The sequence below is a fragment of the Gorilla gorilla genome, chromosome 12 (genome assembly GCF_029281585.2).
Source record: "Gorilla gorilla gorilla isolate KB3781 chromosome 12, NHGRI_mGorGor1-v2.1_pri, whole genome shotgun sequence".
Lineage (NCBI taxonomy): Eukaryota > Metazoa > Chordata > Mammalia > Primates > Hominidae > Gorilla > Gorilla gorilla.
In genome coordinates this window covers 110,572,998-110,591,682 of record NC_073236.2, presented here as the reverse complement: position 1 = coordinate 110,591,682, position 18,685 = coordinate 110,572,998, and the positions used below count along the sequence as shown (strand labels likewise).

The 18,685-nt window shown below is 47.2% G+C and overlaps 1 protein-coding gene across 1 annotated transcript in view; it reads right to left on the bottom strand.

Annotated features, from left to right (window-relative positions):
- ALK (ALK receptor tyrosine kinase) overlaps positions 1-18,685 on the bottom strand; it is a 738,088-nt gene that overhangs the window by 130,690 nt on the left and 588,713 nt on the right. The window contains exon 6 of the mRNA XM_019021235.4: positions 6,224-6,355. Within this exon, the coding sequence (XP_018876780.4) occupies positions 6,224-6,355 (132 nt within the window). The remainder of the gene's footprint in view (positions 1-6,223; positions 6,356-18,685) is intronic.

Here is an 18,685-nt window from a genome sequence, read left to right as displayed (position 1 = left end):
TAGCTGAGACCCACAGCACTGCATGTCCTTCCTCTGTCTCAGCCTTCTTGGCAGCAGCAGGCTGACAAAGAGGGCCCTAACGCTTCCTGGCTGTGACAGCACCTTAGTGAATTATTACTCATTTCCCCCAGATTCTCTGTGCATTTCACACAGAGGCAGAATTATAAATTAAAACAGGCTGTCACTGACTTTGAACATCTCTTCCCATTTATACCCCCCTGAAGAAATCATTTCCCTCTAAGCCCCACATGTTTCTATGATTAAAAATCCCAAAGATAAGAAAAACTTTCTGTTTTATTTTTCATTTCCCCCTCAAGGGATCCCACATCTACTTCTCTTGCAGAAACCAACTGGTGGAAGTGACCTTCTCATGGAGTGTCCTTCACAAGTGAGTTTTAAAAACCAAGGCCCGACAGGGCACGGTGGCTCACGCCTGCAATCCCAGCACTTTGGGAGGCTGAGGCAGGCGGATCACCTGAGGTCAGGAGTTTGAGAACAGCCTGGCCAACATGCGGAAACTCCATCTTGACTAAAAATACAGAAATTAGCCGGGCCTGGTGGTGGGTGCCTGTAATCTCAGCTACTCGGGAGGCTGAGACAGGAGAATCACTTGAACCCAGGAGGTGGAGGTTGCAGTGAGCCAAGATTGTGCCACTGCACTCCAGCCTGGGCGACAAGAGCAAAACTCCATCTCAAACAAACAAGCAAAAACAAACAAACAAAATACCCCAGGGCCCATGATGGAAGATTCCAGTGGGTGATGGATTCCTGGAGGAAGGAGGAGGCCGGCCTGAGGTGGGAGATGCACAGTACGTCACTCCCTCCTTACCCTTTTAGGAGGCAGAGGGAGAGAACTGAGCCTGGATCATGGGTATTGGTAGCACAACAGCACTGGAATCTGGACATATGGGCTCTAGTTCTAGCCTCACCACTTCCTGCTTTGTGACCTTACAAAAGTCACTTCTTCCTTAGAGCCTCAGGTTCCTTATCTGTAAAATGGGGCAATATTAGTGTCTATTTTACTGAGCTGGTTTGAGGATAAAGTAGGGAAGAGAGTGTGGAAACACTTTGTAAACAGCCAGAGAGGTGCAAATGTAAAGTGGTGGTAGTGTTATTAATTGCCATTCACACCTAACTTGGAGCTAGTTCATCAGAGTATGGCTGAAACTGACAGCAAGTCCCTGCCTGGCTCTCTGGAAATGCCTGTTGGAGGCTGCATATGTGATAGCTCTGCCTATGCCTTTCAGCTGGACAGAAGAAAGCCATTGAAGAAAGCCATCAGCATTCTCTGTCTCTGGAATCCCATTCTTGTTTCAGCTTGGCATAGAATCCAGGGTGAGCTGGGAGTGGAAACCCCTTTTCTTTCTGGCTGATTCAATAATGGGAGAGGAGGCAGGCAAAAGAGCAAGACAGGCCAGCGGACAATTGATGTGGCAATTAAAACCCCTAAGGGAGGAAGGATAGCTGAGGATTTCCATGATTGTAAACTCATCAGGGCAGCTTGCTCAGCCAGAAGCCACTCCTGAGGAAGCTGGTGGGTTAAGGTTAAGAGTCAGAACAAAGACCCCTGTGGATTAGGCTGCAACTGGGAAATCACCACTAAGGCCAATTGCTGAGCAAAAGGTTGGCCTGCAGGATTGGGTCTAATGGTATCAACTCATCCTCTGATCATCCTTTTCTCTTCTCATTCGCCCCAAGCTCCTACTCAGTCAGCACACTGGAAGACTTCAAAACTTATTTGCTGAACAAAATGGGAGTGGGCTCAATCCTCTAACTCTTTACCACTCAAAATGTGGTCCAGGGACCAGCTGTAGCCTCATCACCTATGAATCTGTAAAATGTGTGGAATCTCAGGCCTTGCCCCAACCCACTGAATCAGAATCTGCATTTTTAAGAGGCTCCCCTAGTGATTCCTGTGCACCTTAAATCTGGAGAAGCACTGTTCTAACCAACCCCCTTCTTGGGCTGTAGCCAGTTATTTCATTGGCTGGATGGCCAAATCGCGCTGTGGGTAGGTCAATCAATCCTGCAACATTTGGCAATTATGACACCTGATTCCACTCTAAGAGAGACAAATTGGTAGAATCATGGAGCTGTGACCTCAGCAGCAGCTGTGGGAGCTGCCAAGTATAAACTCCAGGCCAAATGACACTACTTCTTGTCCTTCCTGCGTGACAACTCTGTTAACATTTTTGATAAATATGTGCTATACATTTTCTTGAAAATATAGAGTCATGGGGAAAATGCTAGAAGAAATACATCAAAATATTACAGTTATCTCTGAATGTTTGAGAGGGAGGATTATGGGCGTTAGTTATTTTCTCTTGTGTACATTTCTAGATTTTCTGTATTTTACAACCAGTATGTTTTATCTGACAATAAAGAAATACACTTTTAAAACACTGTTTTTGCCTGTCAGGAAGAGTATCCCCAGCACACAGATGAGATTATCGAGTCCATGGGGGAAAAGTGATCTGTCTGCAATACCTAGTGAATCACTGACCCATCCAGGGGATGAAGTGGGAACATCTGGCCCCTTTCTAGGGAGCCACATGCCATCGAGGCCATTGGTCAGAACGCAGAGAGAGTCACGAAGACCCCCTTCAGTGCCTTACAGCATCTGGGATGTCTCACTTGGATTTGGCAATGTTTAATTAGAAATGCAGGAGTGGCTGTATTGGAGAGGGGACCGAGAATACTGTGTTGGAGTGTGGGTTTGGAGGAGAGAGTACAATGGACATATGAGTATCATGATTGGCTAGAAAAGGGCAAGGGAATGTCACCTCCATCTCAGGCCCTCCACTCATCCTGGACAACTCTTAGAATTTTTAAGGGCTCCAAAGAGATCCAGTTACGTTGCCCAGAGTGAGTCTGATAATCTGTTTGCAGCCCCAGCATGTGCAGAGGACTCCCTCTGGGAAGGTGTGGGGAGTTGAGGCTGGCTTTTGGTAGCGGGAGTTGATTAAATGCAGCCTACTTTCCCCTTCCAAATTCCAACCATGGCAGGGTTTGGTCAACTACCCTGGCCCAAGATGAAAGACCCTCAGGAAGGTTCTTTAGAGGACCTGGCCATTCCTAACAGAGCTGCAGTGTGAACACCCGCTCAGAGGAAACATTTTAACAGGTTCCAGACCACCTGGAAAGAGCTGGTGTAGTCAAGAGTATTTTCCTATGATGTTGGTGTTGATTCTGGAAACCATCCCCCTGAAGAAAATAATAACATGAATAATACTGGCTAACATTTACTGAGCACTTACTTTGTGCCAGGAGCTGCTCCAAACACTTCTTGCTTGTTTCTCAGACATCAGAGTGTCAGTAGGCATCACTTTACAGATGAGGAAACCGAGACCCAGAGGGGGAGGCCCATGATCTGAACCCTCCTACCCCCAGAGAAAGGCGGTGGCAGGGCCCTGGACCTCCCTGTCTCTTCCTGGCCCCTTCATCCTGGGTGTGTCTGTGGCTAGGTTCAGTGCTTATCACAGCTAAGTGCTGGAAGCTCGTGAAACAGAGTTTACCCTGCAGTGGTGCAAGTGTGGCTCTGAAGTCAGACTGAGGCTGAATCACTGCTCAGCTTTTGGCTATCAGTTTGATCGTGGACAACCACTTAAACTCCGTGAGCTTCAGCTTCCTTGTCTCTAACAAAGATGGGTACAATAGCATCACACAGGATGTTGTGAGGATGAAGCAAGTTCATACATGTAAAGTGTTGAGAACAGCTCCTGACTCGTAGAGTAAAGGCTCAACAGGTAAGCTGGTGTTGTTGCTGTTGTTATCTTCATGGGAATGGTTTTCAGAGTCAACATTAGTGTGATGGGGAGCACAGCAAAAATGCCAGAAAGGATAAGGCACACAAATAAGAAAAAGGATATTTTCTAAGAGTTTTGCCAAGATCAGAGTGGGAATAACTCTCCTGAATTGAACTTCCCTCCCAGCAACTGCTTTCTGTAGCCAAGAACACAGTGGGGGTGTTCTCCAGGGTGGAGGGGTTACTCTGACAGCTTGTCAGAGCCGCTTTTCAAATGTGTCTGAAAAAGCCTCTGGGCCCCAGGTTCTTGCCCTCAGTGCCTGAAGTAGACTGCCCTGAAGCTTGGAGCTGGCCAGGAAACCAGCAGTGGTAAGCTTTGGAGTGGTGGGAAATGCCCTGAGCCCATAGTAATGGACTGGATCCTGAAGGTTCAGGGCTCTAATCTGTCCCTGACATGCTGCGTGACCCTGAACAAGTCAATTGCCTTATCTGTGCCTTCATTTTCCCAATTGTCAATCAGGGCATGGCCTGCCCGACCTGTGTCCCAGCTGGGAAGTAGGTATCAAAAAACTTGAAAAAGGCAATAGCGAAATCACACAGTTCAGAGGCACTGCTGGAAACACTGCAGACACAAATAAATAGAGACACACACAGGCCCCTGAACAGGGCACTGTGGGCAGGACTGGCTTCACTTTGGGCCATGTGTGTAGTGAGAACTGTACGAGAAAGGCCAGGAGTGGAACAGAACAGGGCAAGCAAAGCCCTTCCCTGTAACTCTTTGCTGAGTTTTATCTAAAAACATACAACTATTCCATTATCATTGGAAAACTTCACTTGAAAGTTTTGTATAGAAATGAAGTTTTAAAAATGGGAAAATGAATGTCTTTATTGCTTAATTTAAATGAGAATAAATGAAACCTTCTCCACCCCCCACAAAGGGTCCAGATGACTGGGGGCAGAGGGCCCTATTTTAAAACGTATTTTGGAAACTTTCTTGCAGGCCACTGGGGTCTGCATATCTGGGAGGTGAGGCATTTGCTCCGGGTCTGGGGCCCACCCCAGGCACCATTCTGCCTCCTCCTTCCCCAGTCCAGGCTCCATTTCACTCCCGCCCGTGTGGAGCTTTCAGTGCTTTGAGGGAAGATGCCAAGTTATTCATCTCTGCTCCAGGATCTGGCAAGTTTTCCAGCTGCCTGTAGGTATTCTGGAAGCGTTGGTGGTTTCAGTGGCAAAAACATCAAGGGCTCTGCGGTGATTACTTCTGGAGAGGCAGCTGCGGGGAGCACCATGTTCAAGTGCAGGAGCACCAGCTGGGAGTCTACTCCGCCCCGACTGCCAGTGGGGCCTCGGCAATTTGTTTTCCCCTATGGAGTCCAAGTTTCCCAACTCATTCTTTCCTCTCATCAATGAAGAGTCAGTAAGCACAGACGCTGTGCCAGGAATCATGAGAGGTATTGCTATGGGAAAGATGACCAGACTCAAACCACCCACAGAGAGGAAGAGAGACATGGAAATCACCTCCATAAAACATAATGGATGCATGCCCACTAGGATGGCTAAAATTAAAAAGACAGATAATATGACATGTTGGCAAAGATATGGAGAAAGTGGGCCCCTCGTAGGATGTTAAATGCCCAGAATAGGCAAATCTATAGAAACAAAGATTAGTGGTTGGTTCAGGCTAATGGCAGGGGGTTTGGAGCAAAATGGGGAGAGATACTACAGGTTCCTTTTTGGGGTGATAAAAATGTTCTAAAATAAAATTGTGATGACGGTTGAACAACCCTGTGACTATATGGAAAACAGGGAATTGTACACTTGAAGTGGGTGAATTGTATGTGAATTGTATCTCAAAACTATTCATAAAAAGTAATGGCAATGATGATATTTGGATGGATCCACTGGATTGTGGGGGAAGGATCCAGAGGGAGAAGAACCAGTGGTACTTGTGGGGGACGGCCAGGGAGGCTTTCTGAAAGAATTGACTCAGGGAGAGTCTTGAAGTAGATGTGACTCGAGAAAGGAAAGGGGAGACCATGTGAGCAAAGCCATGGAGGAATGAAGGATCTGTAAGGTGGTTCCATACGGCCGGAGCTGGGGTGCATGGAGGAGGGAGAGGATGAGGGGCAGGTGGGGAATGGGACTTGGAAGGCGAGGGAAGTCTGGGCATGGACTTCCAATGTCACATTAGAGCTGGGCTTTATCCTGCACATTTTCTCTGTGCCTTGAGGATGCTGACAGCATCACTTACAAGATCTTGTTTGGTTCTTGACTTATATGACTACGGACCAGGCTATTTCTAGACCACAAATCTTAGCTCTGCCTCTTGAAGACTGTGTGGCTTTGCCATGAGAGGAGTCACAAGTGTCACTGGATATCAGGAAGGCTGTCCATGCTCTCATGCCTGGGATAATGGGGACAACGGGGTTATGAGCATGGGCTGGGCTCAGGCAGGGTGGGGTAGCCCCATCTACTCACGGCACATCTGGCTCTCATCTTCTCCCTGGGCACAGTCCTGGTGGAAGTCACAGGCCTGCCCAAGCTGGAGGACTGTCCCATTCCAACAAGTGAAGGAGCTCTGCAGGGCCATCTTGGAGCCTGGGGATGTTCCTGGAGAGCACATAGACACACAACCATGGTAAGTTTGCATGGCCCCAGGCACCAGCTGGCCTGACGGGTTGGTCCCATGGGCAGGCTGCAGGGACAGCATTATCCTGCCCTGCCATTCACATTCCAAGGCCTGACTGAGACATCTGCATCTCCATCTGGCCACACCCAGGGCCAACATCAGCAGGGAGAGGGGTCAAAACCCCTCACGCTCATCCATGGTTTGCTGGGGTATCTCACTTTCTAGGAAGGTGAGCAGCAGAGTGGTCCATGTTCCCTCCACGACATTCCTCCTCGGGGGTCCTCAAACCCATGACTTTAGTGTGCCAAGTGGATGGCCTCCAGGTGGAGTCTCACCTGCACAGATAGCTCCACCCTCAAGGTCAAATTTGGGGTACCAAGAGGTGGATCTGGTCTAGTGCATGTCCCCCATGTTCTTGACCCCAGGTTCTACCACTGGAGTGACTTATTGAGAAGATATTAGAAAGATGCAGCACTTTCTGTTCTGGAATGCAAAGAACACCATCATGCAAGCCTGGGCCTCAGATCTGGACTTGGATCCTCCTGCCTGGCTGTATGAGGCTGAGCATGTCCCTTCTCTGTGTGGCCCCTGTCCCCTCCTCTATCAAAGGAGGGATTTCTATTAGATTGCTAAGGTTTGCTCTAGTCTGAAATTCTTAGATAATTAATTTTATCCAGAGGGGGAAGGGATGGGGGCAGTTTATAATGAACATACAGAGTTATCAGTTTCTGGATTAAGAACAATGCATTTTGATAATGAAATTAACCTGTGACCACTCACATCTTTGCAGGCCCCAGAGATTCAGACAACAGGAAGGAGAAGGCTGGTCTGGCTTAGCCTCCCTGACCAAATGGAGGGCTTTGCCTGTGGACCACCTCACAAGGCCTGGCTGGTGCCTCCTGCTACTCAGTTCTTGGCTGGTGTCAGATGGGGAGACTCTGGCCCCTGTGGAGATGAGCAGGTAGGGCTCACCTGGGTCAACACCCCGAGTGAGCCTGCCTTACTCTCTGCCTTGTTTTCTAGCTCTATCCTGGTCATAGCTGGTGCTAAGCCCATCTCAGTGCTCAGGGCAGTGGGGGAAGATGAACTAGGACCCCACTTGGCTAAGTCCCCCAGCCTCTCTGAGCCTCACATGGGGGTGGGGACTTTCCAACTCTGGCTGCAAATCAAACTCAACTGATTCTGATGCGGTACTCTCCAGGTTAGGTGATCTTTAATACCTAAAATTCCATGATTTCCTGGTTCAAAGGACTCTTCCCAATAGCACCGAAACTAACATGAAGCCCAGCTTGTTTACTTCTGGAATTTCTCCATCTACTTTAGCACATCCGGCCCTGTGAGGAAACTAGACAGGTCTTAATGATGTCCATTTCCTAAGTGGGAAAACTGAGGTCGGAGAGGTTCAGTGACTTATCTCAGGCCCCACACCTGGTATGTGGGATTCACACCCAGACTCTCTGACTGTAAAGGTGCCCTCTCCATCTCACGGAAGGAGATGCTGGAGGTGGCCTTGTGCCCTCTTTTCTAGGGTAGTCCAGATAAGGCAGAGTTTGTCAGATGACAGCACATGGTCACCCAGCATTGTCCACCCTGCCTCCTACAGGGCATTCTCTGCAAATACTAATAATGGGAAAACAGATCCCACCTCCTTCCAGGGAATCATATCTGAGCCCTTTCACCTGCTCTTCAAGGTCCCTGTGATCTGGGCCTAAATTGCTTTGCCTCTCCCTCTGCCTCTCCTCATGGACTCTGTGCTGCAGGCTCCCAGAGGGCGATGAACATGGTCATGTGATGGTTGTGTGATGATGCACCCCATACTCTGCTGATTGAAATCCTGCTGTCCGTCCAGGTCCAGCTCACAGACACTGCCTGCCACAATCCTCACACCTTCCTCCCCACCTCCATTTGGGGAGCTGCTGCTTCCATGCAACCTGCCTCCAGAACGCTTGTGCACGATCCCATCATCTCCATCAAGTTGTGTGAGCTTGGCGTTCCCCCCAGGCCTAGCCAGTGCCTGGCCCCTAGGAGCGTTCATGAATAGCCTGCACATTAGGTTACCTATCTTCAGTAGGCTGAATAGCAGACCCCCAGATAGACACATCTGAATCCCTGGGGCCCGTGAAAATGTTACCTATGTGGTAAAAGAGGCTTTGCTGACGTGATTAAGAATCTTTAGCTGGAGATATTAACCTGGAATATCTAGGGTTGGGGGGTATGGGCAATGTGATCACCAGACAAGACAGTCAAAGTAAGAAGTAGGGGACTATGAGGGTGGAAGCAAGCGTTTGGAGTAGTGGGAGGAAGCGGTCACAAGCCAAAGGGTGCTGGCAGCCTCTGAAAGCTGGAAAAGTCAAGGAAGCGATTCTCCTAAAGCCTCCAGGAGGAACCTGGCCTGCCTGACATGACTTTGGTCCAGTGAAACTAATTTCATACTTCTGCCCTCCAGAACTGTAAAAGAACAAATTCATGTTGCTCTATTACATTCGTGGTAGTTTTTACAGCAGCAATAGAGAATGAACACTCCATCGAAACCCGACTCCCGCTGAAATCCCAGACAGCCGAGGCTCCCATCACTGGGAGCCCAGAGTAGATTTACATCCACTTCTCAGTGCTCTAATTTGTTTTTGTGACTAGATCTTTGTGGTCCCCTGGACTATTCATCTCTACCTTTTTCTTACTCACACAGAAGGAAAAACACCACTCCATTCATTCCTGGGCCTCAAGATAGCCTAAGCAAGGTTTCCCCAAATAACTTCTAGATTCTAAGTGCAGGAAAATGCACAACAAAAAATTACCCTTGAACAATACAGGTTTGGACCCACTTATACATGGATCTCACCCAACACGGATGGAAAATACAATATTTTTGGGTTTGACAGGGCTGACTGAGCCTGTGCAGATTTGGGGATCCTGGAATCAATCCCCCACTGTATGGAGGCCATATTCTCAGACAAACACACAGGATCAAAGTACAGAGGGAACAGGAGAATGAGATACAATGCTCATTTTAGGATGTAAAACGTCAAATTCATTTTGCAGCTTTAATTTTGGGCATCAATTCTTTACCTATCATTCATGTCCTCTTGGAAGCTAGAAGGTAAAACGCTTTCTGCACACACTGGTGCTGGTCCTACGGAAGGTGTGGTCTCCCTAAAACAGTGGGAGGAGACGCCCCCTTGCCTGGGGAGCTGACGGGGCTGCGTCCCAGGAGTCGAGAGCACCCCAGAAGCAGCACCTGCTTGCTCACTAAACTTGTAACAACCAGGACAGGGAGTTCTATTCTTCTACTTAGTAGGAGAAAATGGGGAAGGCCAGTGTCCTCTTTGCCCCTCTTTCAAGGCGCAGGTATTTAGGATAACAAGAAAAGTTCTCACATTTGCTTGGTGATTTTGTTTCCAAATCACTTTTCCTTATGCCTTACCACAGGAGACCATTAAATATAGTTAAGACCTTATTACCCTCACTCCCAGCCCTGCCACAGAAAACATAAGTGAACTTAAAAATCAGCCAGGCGTGGTAGCTCACACCTGTAATCCCAGGACTTTGGGAGGCTGAGGTGGGCAGATCACAAGGTCAGGAGATCAAGACCATCCAGGCTAACATGGTGAAACCCTGTCTCTACTAAAAATACAAAAATTAGCCGGGTGTGATGGCACGTGCCCGTAGTCCCAGCTACTTTGGAGACTGAGGCAGGAGAACCGCTTGAACCAGGGAGGCGGAGGTTGCAGTGAGCCAAGACCGCACCATTGTACTCCAGCCTAGGAGACAGAGTGAGACTCCATCTCAAAAAAAAAAAAAAAAAAAAAAACTATGAGGTCTCCCTCAACCTCCTGAACAAATCTAGGCTGTGTCTGTTTCATCCACACCTTATGTCCCAATGTGCATGGGTGTTTCACACACCAATCACCTGTCATTCCTCAAAGAGGTCTTACAGCTTCTTTTACTTTCCTTCACTCTAAAAACAGAATCCAATTGTCTGAAGTTCAAAAGCAGGGTCAAAAGAAACAAAGAAAATGCCCAGAATCCCACCATCCAGAGGCCACCATTTTAAACATCTTGGTAGATTTCTCTTTGGTTTAGTTTCTTCTGCTCATGCTTTATAAGTATGTATAGTTGTGTCATACATATAGGCCTTAAAATAATTTAGGTTGTATCACAAGCTTTTCCAAAGGTTTTAAAATTTTCCCATAAAAATCCTTTTTAATGGCTACAATATTGTGCAATATGTCCCATCATTTATTTAAACTTTATTCAATGATTGGGCTGCTAGTCTGTTTATGATAACGCTTTGAAGAATATCTTTGAGCGTAAACCTTTGCCTGCACTGCAGATTATTTTCATAGGATAGATTCCCAGAAGTGGAATTACTGAATCAAAAGGTATAAACATTTTAAAGGCTCTTAATACAGATTGCCAAATTGCTTTCTAGAAGTTAATCCAATTTACACTCTTCACCAGCTGTGTTCATACATGCACATCCCTCATACTACCTCCTGGCCAACCCTGAGTTTTACCAGAATTTTTATTTTTAACTAAAGGTATCCCTTCCCTCTGCTGTTTTATTTTGGATTTCTTTGATAGCCAGTGAAGTTGGATTTTTTTTTTTTTTTTTTTTTTTTTTTGAGGCAGAGTCTCACTCTGTGGCCTAGGCTGGAGTGCCGTGGCGCAATCTCAGCTCACTGCAACCTCCGCCTCCTGGGTTGAAGTGATTCTCCTGCCTCAGCCTCCCAGGCAGCTAGGATTACAGGTGCCTGCCACCATGCCTGGCTAATTTTTGTATTTTTAGTAGAGACGGGGTTTCGCCATGTTGGCCAGGCTGGTCTTGAACTCCTGGCTTCAAGTGATCCGCCCACCTTGGCCTCTCAAATACAGGCATAAGCCATTGTGCCCAGCCTTGAGGTTGAATTTTTTCTCACATTACTAGCTTTTTTTTTCTTTCCAAATTTATTTTTTTAGGGAATTGCCAATGTATAGATTAGGTTCTTCCTGTTTTCATACTGAGTTGTATGAGGTCATTAATAAGGATGCAAAACTATTTATTATATGCGTGACAATTTTTCCCAGTATTTTATGTATATTTTCATTCTGTTTATAATGTATTTTGATAAACAGGCATTTTAAATTTTCTGAGACAGGGTCTCTGTCACCTAGGTTGGAGCGTCATGGTGCAACCTTGGCTCGTCCTAGCCTTGACCTTCCCGACCTCGGGTGATTCTTCCACCTCAGCCTTTTAAATAGCTGGGAATAGCGGTGTGCAGCACCATGCCTGGCTGCCTTTTTTTTGTAGAGATGGGGTTTCACCATGTTGCTCAGGCTGGTCTCGAATTCCTGATCTCAAGCGATCCTCCTGCCTCAGCCTCCTGAAGTGCTGGGATTACAGGTGCGAGCCACTGCACCCAGCCTGAAATTTTCATGTGATGCCTCCCTATTCATATTTTCCTTGGTGATTTCCTCTTCTGTATGGATGCTTACTGAGTTTGTTCCATGTGGGATCAGTAGGTCACATGTGGGTTATCCTTTGGAATCTTTGGCTTCCCCTCTCCTCTGGGGACACCTTCCACCAACTCTTCCTCTTTCGGCCCTGGGGATCTAGATCTCACCACCTCATCTGTGCCATTTTCATGGATTCTCCCCTCCACGAATGTCCCTTTCCCTTGGGTACATTACTTCTTACAATTAATGTGGTAGATACTGCTACATATCATTACTATGGCTTGTATGCCTGACTTCCTCATCCAGCTGCAAGTGACTTGAAGGGAGGTGTCAAGTCTCACCTTCAAGAGCCTCAGACAGTGTCTGGTATAAAGATCTAAATTCTCCCTATTTGGGAATTGAACTGATCCTGTGTATTAGCTGGGGAAGGTCTCATTATGTCCATTTGATAGTTGAGAATACCAAAGCTCCGAGTGGTTAGTGGCTGGCTGAGGGATTGATGGAAACCCATGGATTTAGATCCCTTGTTCTCTATTCTTTATGTGGCCTCCAAGGAGTGGTAATGGTGGGCATGGAAGGTCAGGCTGTCAGCATCCCTGCCCTTCACCCACACACCTCGACAAAGGAGGAGGTCCAGGAGCAGAAGCCAGTGTGGCTTCCACTCTCTGATGCCCTGGATTTTGTCCCCAGGACCTGTCTTCCTGGGTGGAAGCACAGCAGCAGCCCAGAGGTGCCTACGTTTTCAGCACTGCTACCAACTCCGCCCAGTCTCCCTCCCCGAATGGAGATTTCCAGGCTCCCTGGCACAGCCTTCTCTGTCCCACAGGGAGCTTTATGTTTGCAGAAGAGTCAATTAGATGGACGCCTGGTACTGTGATCTCTACTGCCAGCCCAAACCCCAAACTAACGAGGCACAACAAAAGCACAACAAAAAACAACGCTCTGTCTTCTCAAGTTCTGTTTTTTATGGGGCCCATAAATTCCAAGAAGGAATGTATCCTTGGTGAATGATTTTAATCAAGGGCCTGAGTTCCCAAACAGCATCTTCTCTGTGGTTATAAAATGATTGTTCTGGCCTGCGGTGTAGAGTACCCTGAGGCCCCGGCTGGCCACAGCCTGCAGAGCAATGAGGAAGGGCAGTGGCTTAGACGTGAAAAGCCAGCTCCTGTTTCCCATCGACACTTCTGATGCCTTCTGCCCATGTGGTTCCTGGTAACCACTGAAACACCTAAATGCCCTAATAGGCAAAAGTAAGGGAGATCTGAGATCAAGCCACTCTGGGAAGAGTCGGTGCTTGGGGATCTTTTATTAGTAAGGGTCCTTTCTATGGGAATTTACATATTAGCCTTTGAAATGGCACTTCCCCCAGACTAACAATGTAAATCACAGGGGGTTACCTTTATATAGCATTTTAATAGCTTACAATGTGTTTTCTTTACCCTTCATTTGAATCTCATAAAAACTGGAAGGACCGTTAGTAATATGCTCATTTGATTAATCAGAAGACTGAGGATGTGAGAGCCTACACAATGCACAGAGAAATGATTTTTAGACAACAAAGAACTACAAAAGGTAACCAGTGACTTACTGGGTACTTTGCAAGTGGTCTCACAGCTAGTAAACCACAGATAGGGGCCCAAGACCTGGTCAGATGATCCGAGCTCGAGTTCCTCTCCCATGACTCAGGTTAAATTGTCTTCTAGGAGAGGCTCCCTGACTGCCCATGGGAGTCACTTGGGAAGTAAGGAATATTTTTGATGTTCAGGCCAATGAAATCAGTATCTCTGGAGGACAGACTCTTGGCACTGGTGGTTTTAAAAGTTCTGGGTGCCGTGGCTTACACCTGTAATCGCAGCACTTTGGTGGGCTGAGGTAGGTGGATTGCTTGTGGTCAGGAGTTCAAGACCAGCCTGACCAACATAGTGAAACCCCATCTCTACTAAAAATACAAAAATTAGCTGGGCGTGATGGTGGGCACCTGTAATCACAGCTACTTGGGAGGCTGAGGCGGGAGATCCCTTGAACCTGGGAGGCGGAGGTTGCAGTGAGCCGAGATCATGCCATTGCACTACAGCCTGGTGACAAAGTGAGACTGTCTCAAAAAACAAACAAACAAACAACAACAACAACAAACTGTTCCTCAGGCAATTCTCAGGGGCATATGGTTGAGTATCATTTCCTTGGAGGCCTGGAGATCTTGGGCTGAGATGCCTCTGTGTCAGGGATGGGTTCTTCACCTTTACTATCTTCACTGTTGATCTCAAATCCTGTCTCCAAGGCCCCTTCCTTCTCTGATGTCCTGTTCTGGGCAGTAGCTGTTGGTGGCTGCATGTTTATGAGGTTGATCGGACAGAGTTAGTGTCGACTTTATTAATGCTGGCTGTTGTTAATGACTCTCCCCTGAAGCCTTCTCCCCTCCGGGGCATCTTTCCAAAGCCACACACCCAGCAAACTTGCCTCTCAGTGGGATTTCCTGTCTCAGTCATCTGTCACTTGCCTCCTGGAACATCTCTCCTGAAGCAGCAGGCCACATTTGTTTGCCCATTTATCTCCTCTCTGGATATAGTAGAAATTAGTTCAGATTTGCACTGGAGACACACGTGGCCCAGGTCAGGTTACATGAATTCCTGTTCTACACCACAGGTGATTTATTGGGTTCGCTCACTGAGAATGATGCCTCTTCCCTAATTATGCATTCGAAACAGAAACCCACGCATCCTCCGCTCCTTCAATCGTGTTTTAGAGATTTGATGCTACAAAACCTACACAACTCTCCTAACTCAAATTTCTTTTTTTAAACAAATGCCACATTTTAGGGCACTTAATTTTTAATTAGGGTGATTTATATGTCATTTTAAAAAGGCACATTTCTATCAGCTTTCTGGCCATCTCCCACCTGCTTGCTCTTGCCTAACTAATGACACTCGTTAAAGGAGGGAATTTGAGAGCTGCTTCGGTGAGAAGGGGGTCTTGCTCTTTAACTAAAGTGAGGGGAGACGACACGTGGGGGAACCTGGTGTCTAGGGGACTCAGGTCAATCCTGGGGCTGGAGCTGGAGTCTAGGGGACTGGGCCATGATCTGGAAAATCAGGCTCTCAACAGCCTCAAGACATGAAAATGGATGGTGACATGATGAGAATGTAGTCGAGTCCACAGACTAACAGCTGCAGATTCCTTTCTGACGTTAATGGGGGTATTGGAAGGCCTGAGAACTGTGTAAATTAAGCCTGGCAGAGACCAGTCCTGCTGAGGGCTTTGGGCCTCCTCGATTGTAGTGTGGGCAACCTCATTAAAGAGCTGGCATCTTGGGTTTCTACGACTCAAAATGTAAATCAGTGAGGAGCGGGTCTTGCTATGGATGGCTGCTGGTGGGCTGGGTAAGAAATCACGATTCCGGGAAGTGGGAGAGTTAGTTTGAGGCCTAGCCTTGCCACCAGCCCTCTGGGACCATGACAAGTCTCTTTCTCTCTGGGCCTCAGTTTCCTTGTTTGTAAACCCTCTAAAGCCAGCCATTCATAGTTGCCATGGGCTTAGGCTGTTGCGTTAATGGTGTGTCCACACACGCCTATATCAGAACCACGCAGGAGCTTCCTGGGCCTGACTTCAGTCCTATAGAATCAGAGGATCTGGGTGGGGAGCCTGGAAAAAGCAGGTGCCACAGGCTCTCTGGGTGATAATTGAGTACAGCCAAGTCTGAGAACCTCTGGTGCCTGAGAAATGGATCTTTAGTTCCTTCTCCTCGCAGAGGAATTCCAAGACCTCCAGCACTTCTCACCACCCCCACTGTCTCATTGCAAGGATTTCCTCCTTGGTCCAGTATTCTCAAGAGCGCCTTTCACCCCTAGTTTCCATGTCTGTGAATACTCTTGCAGGCCCAAGGACCCACTTTGTTCAGTTTGTGTTGATGAGCCGCCTAAGGTATAGAGAAAATAATACTAGGCTCCAGCCCCCATCTTCTACTAGCTAGTGGGGTGAATGCTGACATAGCTTGCAGTTTTCTATAAATTGGGGATGCTGCCTAATTTACAAGATTTATGTGAGGATGAATGAAATCATGTGGATATAACAGAATACATGGGTTCTTATTATGGGCTAATTTCAGAGACTATCCTAAGGACTTTGAGAGGACCAGCTATGGAGGGTGGATGGGAAGGGGGTCAGTGAGGGGGTTACAGAGGCCAGATCTTGGGACAGAGAGAACCTTTGGGCGTCCTCATGTCACACAGTAGAGATAAGGCTCTGTTAGATCCTTTCAGCAAAACAATAACTGAAACAAATGCAAGAGTCATTTCCAACATAAATAATAGCTATGAAAAATTATACTTGCAATGATGGGTTTTCAGCATTAGTTGTCTCCGGAGTCACCTCACCACCACAGTCAGCTTTCTGAGGTCAGCTCCTTTTTGGTCCTAATCCTACCATAAACCTTTGCTGGTTTCTGTAGCATTCAGTCCAAATCCCAGCTCTGCCATGTCCCTTCACATCTTTAGCTAAACATCGGGATGTGCAGTTCCTTACAGCCTTTGTGTAACTTTGTTCCGTTGTCTAGAATCATCTTGATCTCAACAATTCCTGCTAATTCGGATGCCACTTTCCCCAACTGCTTGCTCTTCTCTCTTGAAGAAAGACATGCATCTCCCTCTGGGGTGCTGATGCATACCTTTGGCTGTGCCTTGCCTCACTTTATTGTGTGTTGATATCTGCATTGCCAGCTTCTCCCACTAAATTCTAAATTCCTTGAGGCAGGGAGTCCATGTCACTTATTCAATCTCCTCAAGAGTGCCTGTCACATAGCAACTACTAACGTATATAGTCAAATAATACAAACCAGATCACCGAGTTTCAGTAGAAGAATGTCGTGAGGTGGGGTTTCCTTGCATTCTGCTAGGAATTACTAATTCCTTTGGGTTGCACTGCAGAAATTGCACTCACTTTCCCCAGTCTCCATTTCAATCTTTGAGCTTCTACAATGTGCCCAGCACTGGGGTGACAGTGGTGAAGAAAGAGCAACATGGCAGGTGTGGTGGCTCATGCCTGTAATCTCAGCACTTTGGGAGGCTGAGGCAGGCGGATCACCTGAGGTGGGGAGTTCAAGACCAGCCTGCCCAATATGGCGAAACCCCGTATCTACTAAAAATACAATAATTAGCCAGATGTGGTGGCATGTACCTGTAGTCCCAGCTACTTGTGAGGCTGAGGCAGGAGAATAGCTTGAACCCAGGAGGCAGAGGTTGCAGTGAACTCAGATCACGCCACTGCTCTCTAGCCTGGGTGACAGAGCGAGACTCTATCTCAAAAAAAAATAAAATAAAATAAGTGATGTGCCTTCTCTGTGGAGGTGATATATGAGCTGATAGTGAAGGATGAGAGAGAATCAGCCATGAAAAAGGCTGTGGAGGAGCGGAAACTGCAAGGCTGGGGGTGTGAAAGGATGTTCCTGATCTAGAAGCAGAGCTGAGGCCAGTACGGCTCAAGAGGGTCACAGATGGTCACAGAGGGTTATGAGGGGTGGCTGCGGAGGGAGGCCAAGGCCCATCCAGGCAGGACCCTGTGGGCCGTGGCAAGGAGCATGGACCTTATTTAAGGAGTTTAGACAAGAAACTGAAAAAAATCTAAGTCTTTAGAAAGATCATTCTGAGTGATTCGGGAAGAATGGATGGAGAGAAAATGGAAGTGGGCAAACCACTTGGCAGGCGGCTGTTGTAACCGACCAAGCAAGTCACGAAGGCAGCTTGAATGAGGCTGGTGACATGGAGATGGAGGGAGGTGAGTGGATACGAAGGAGACCCTGATAGGACTGGCAGGGGGACCGAGGTGATGGTGAGAGAGGACAACATAAAGGATGGCACTAGGGTGGGACCAGGGCTGTCTGACATGACAGAGCCTGTGAGGGCTGGTTTCCAACTTCCAAATCCTAGGACAAAGTCAGTCTCCGTATAGATTTACTGAGAACCGCCAAGATTCCTGTAGGCCACCTGCAGGAAGGCAGAGTGCGTTTCGTTTTTGTGGTCGAGTTCTCCGAAGGAATTAAAAATGTTCTTATTCTTTTGTAGTCTCCATAGCCCCTTTATTTTGTTGTGTGATCCTTTTCTAAGGTTTTCCTATTCGACATTTATCTTCATTGCTTTGTTGAAAACACACACCAATAATTTCATTTGTAATATTATAAATGACCTCTGTGTATATTTTGCCATTAATCTCCCTGCAAAGTGGTTGCATTTAACCATTCTACACCATACCTCCCCGTAAAATATGTCATTTTCTCTTCTTGTTTGTTCAGTAAACAATGCAATTTCAACTGTACCTTGGAGAATTAGTAGTAATCACAAACAAATTATAGCTACTACTGAGACTCTTGCAGGGACCAGGCTTTAGATTCTGCAGCAGAGAAAGCTGCTTGGAATGAGAGCAAAGGCAAGGAGGGCTCATTCAGGCTGGAGGAATAAAGACAGGAGCACCTGATCATGGGTAGTGGCCCCTTGAGACACCTCCAATTAAGGGAGCCAGGTGGATTCAGCCCTCTTAAAGATACACAGGAGGTAATCCTGCCCCCATGAGATCCACGGTAGCCACAGTAGAAGGGCTGGCTACTTGCTAAAGAGACAGGATAGCCACCGGGTGCTGATGCCACTGTCAATCATCATAGCAATAGCTTCCACCCTCACCATTGATTGAGTACTTACAGTGTTCTAGGTCCTGTACTCAAGGCTGTATGAGCATTATTTTATTTGGCTCTTACAGTAACTCTATAAAGTAATTGCTCCCTCATTTTACTGAGAAGGAAACTGGAATCCAAATATTTGTAAGATCATTCCCGAGGTCATAAGCATTGGCAGAGCTAGAGTTTTATGTCTGTCTGGTTCAGAAGCTCACGCTCT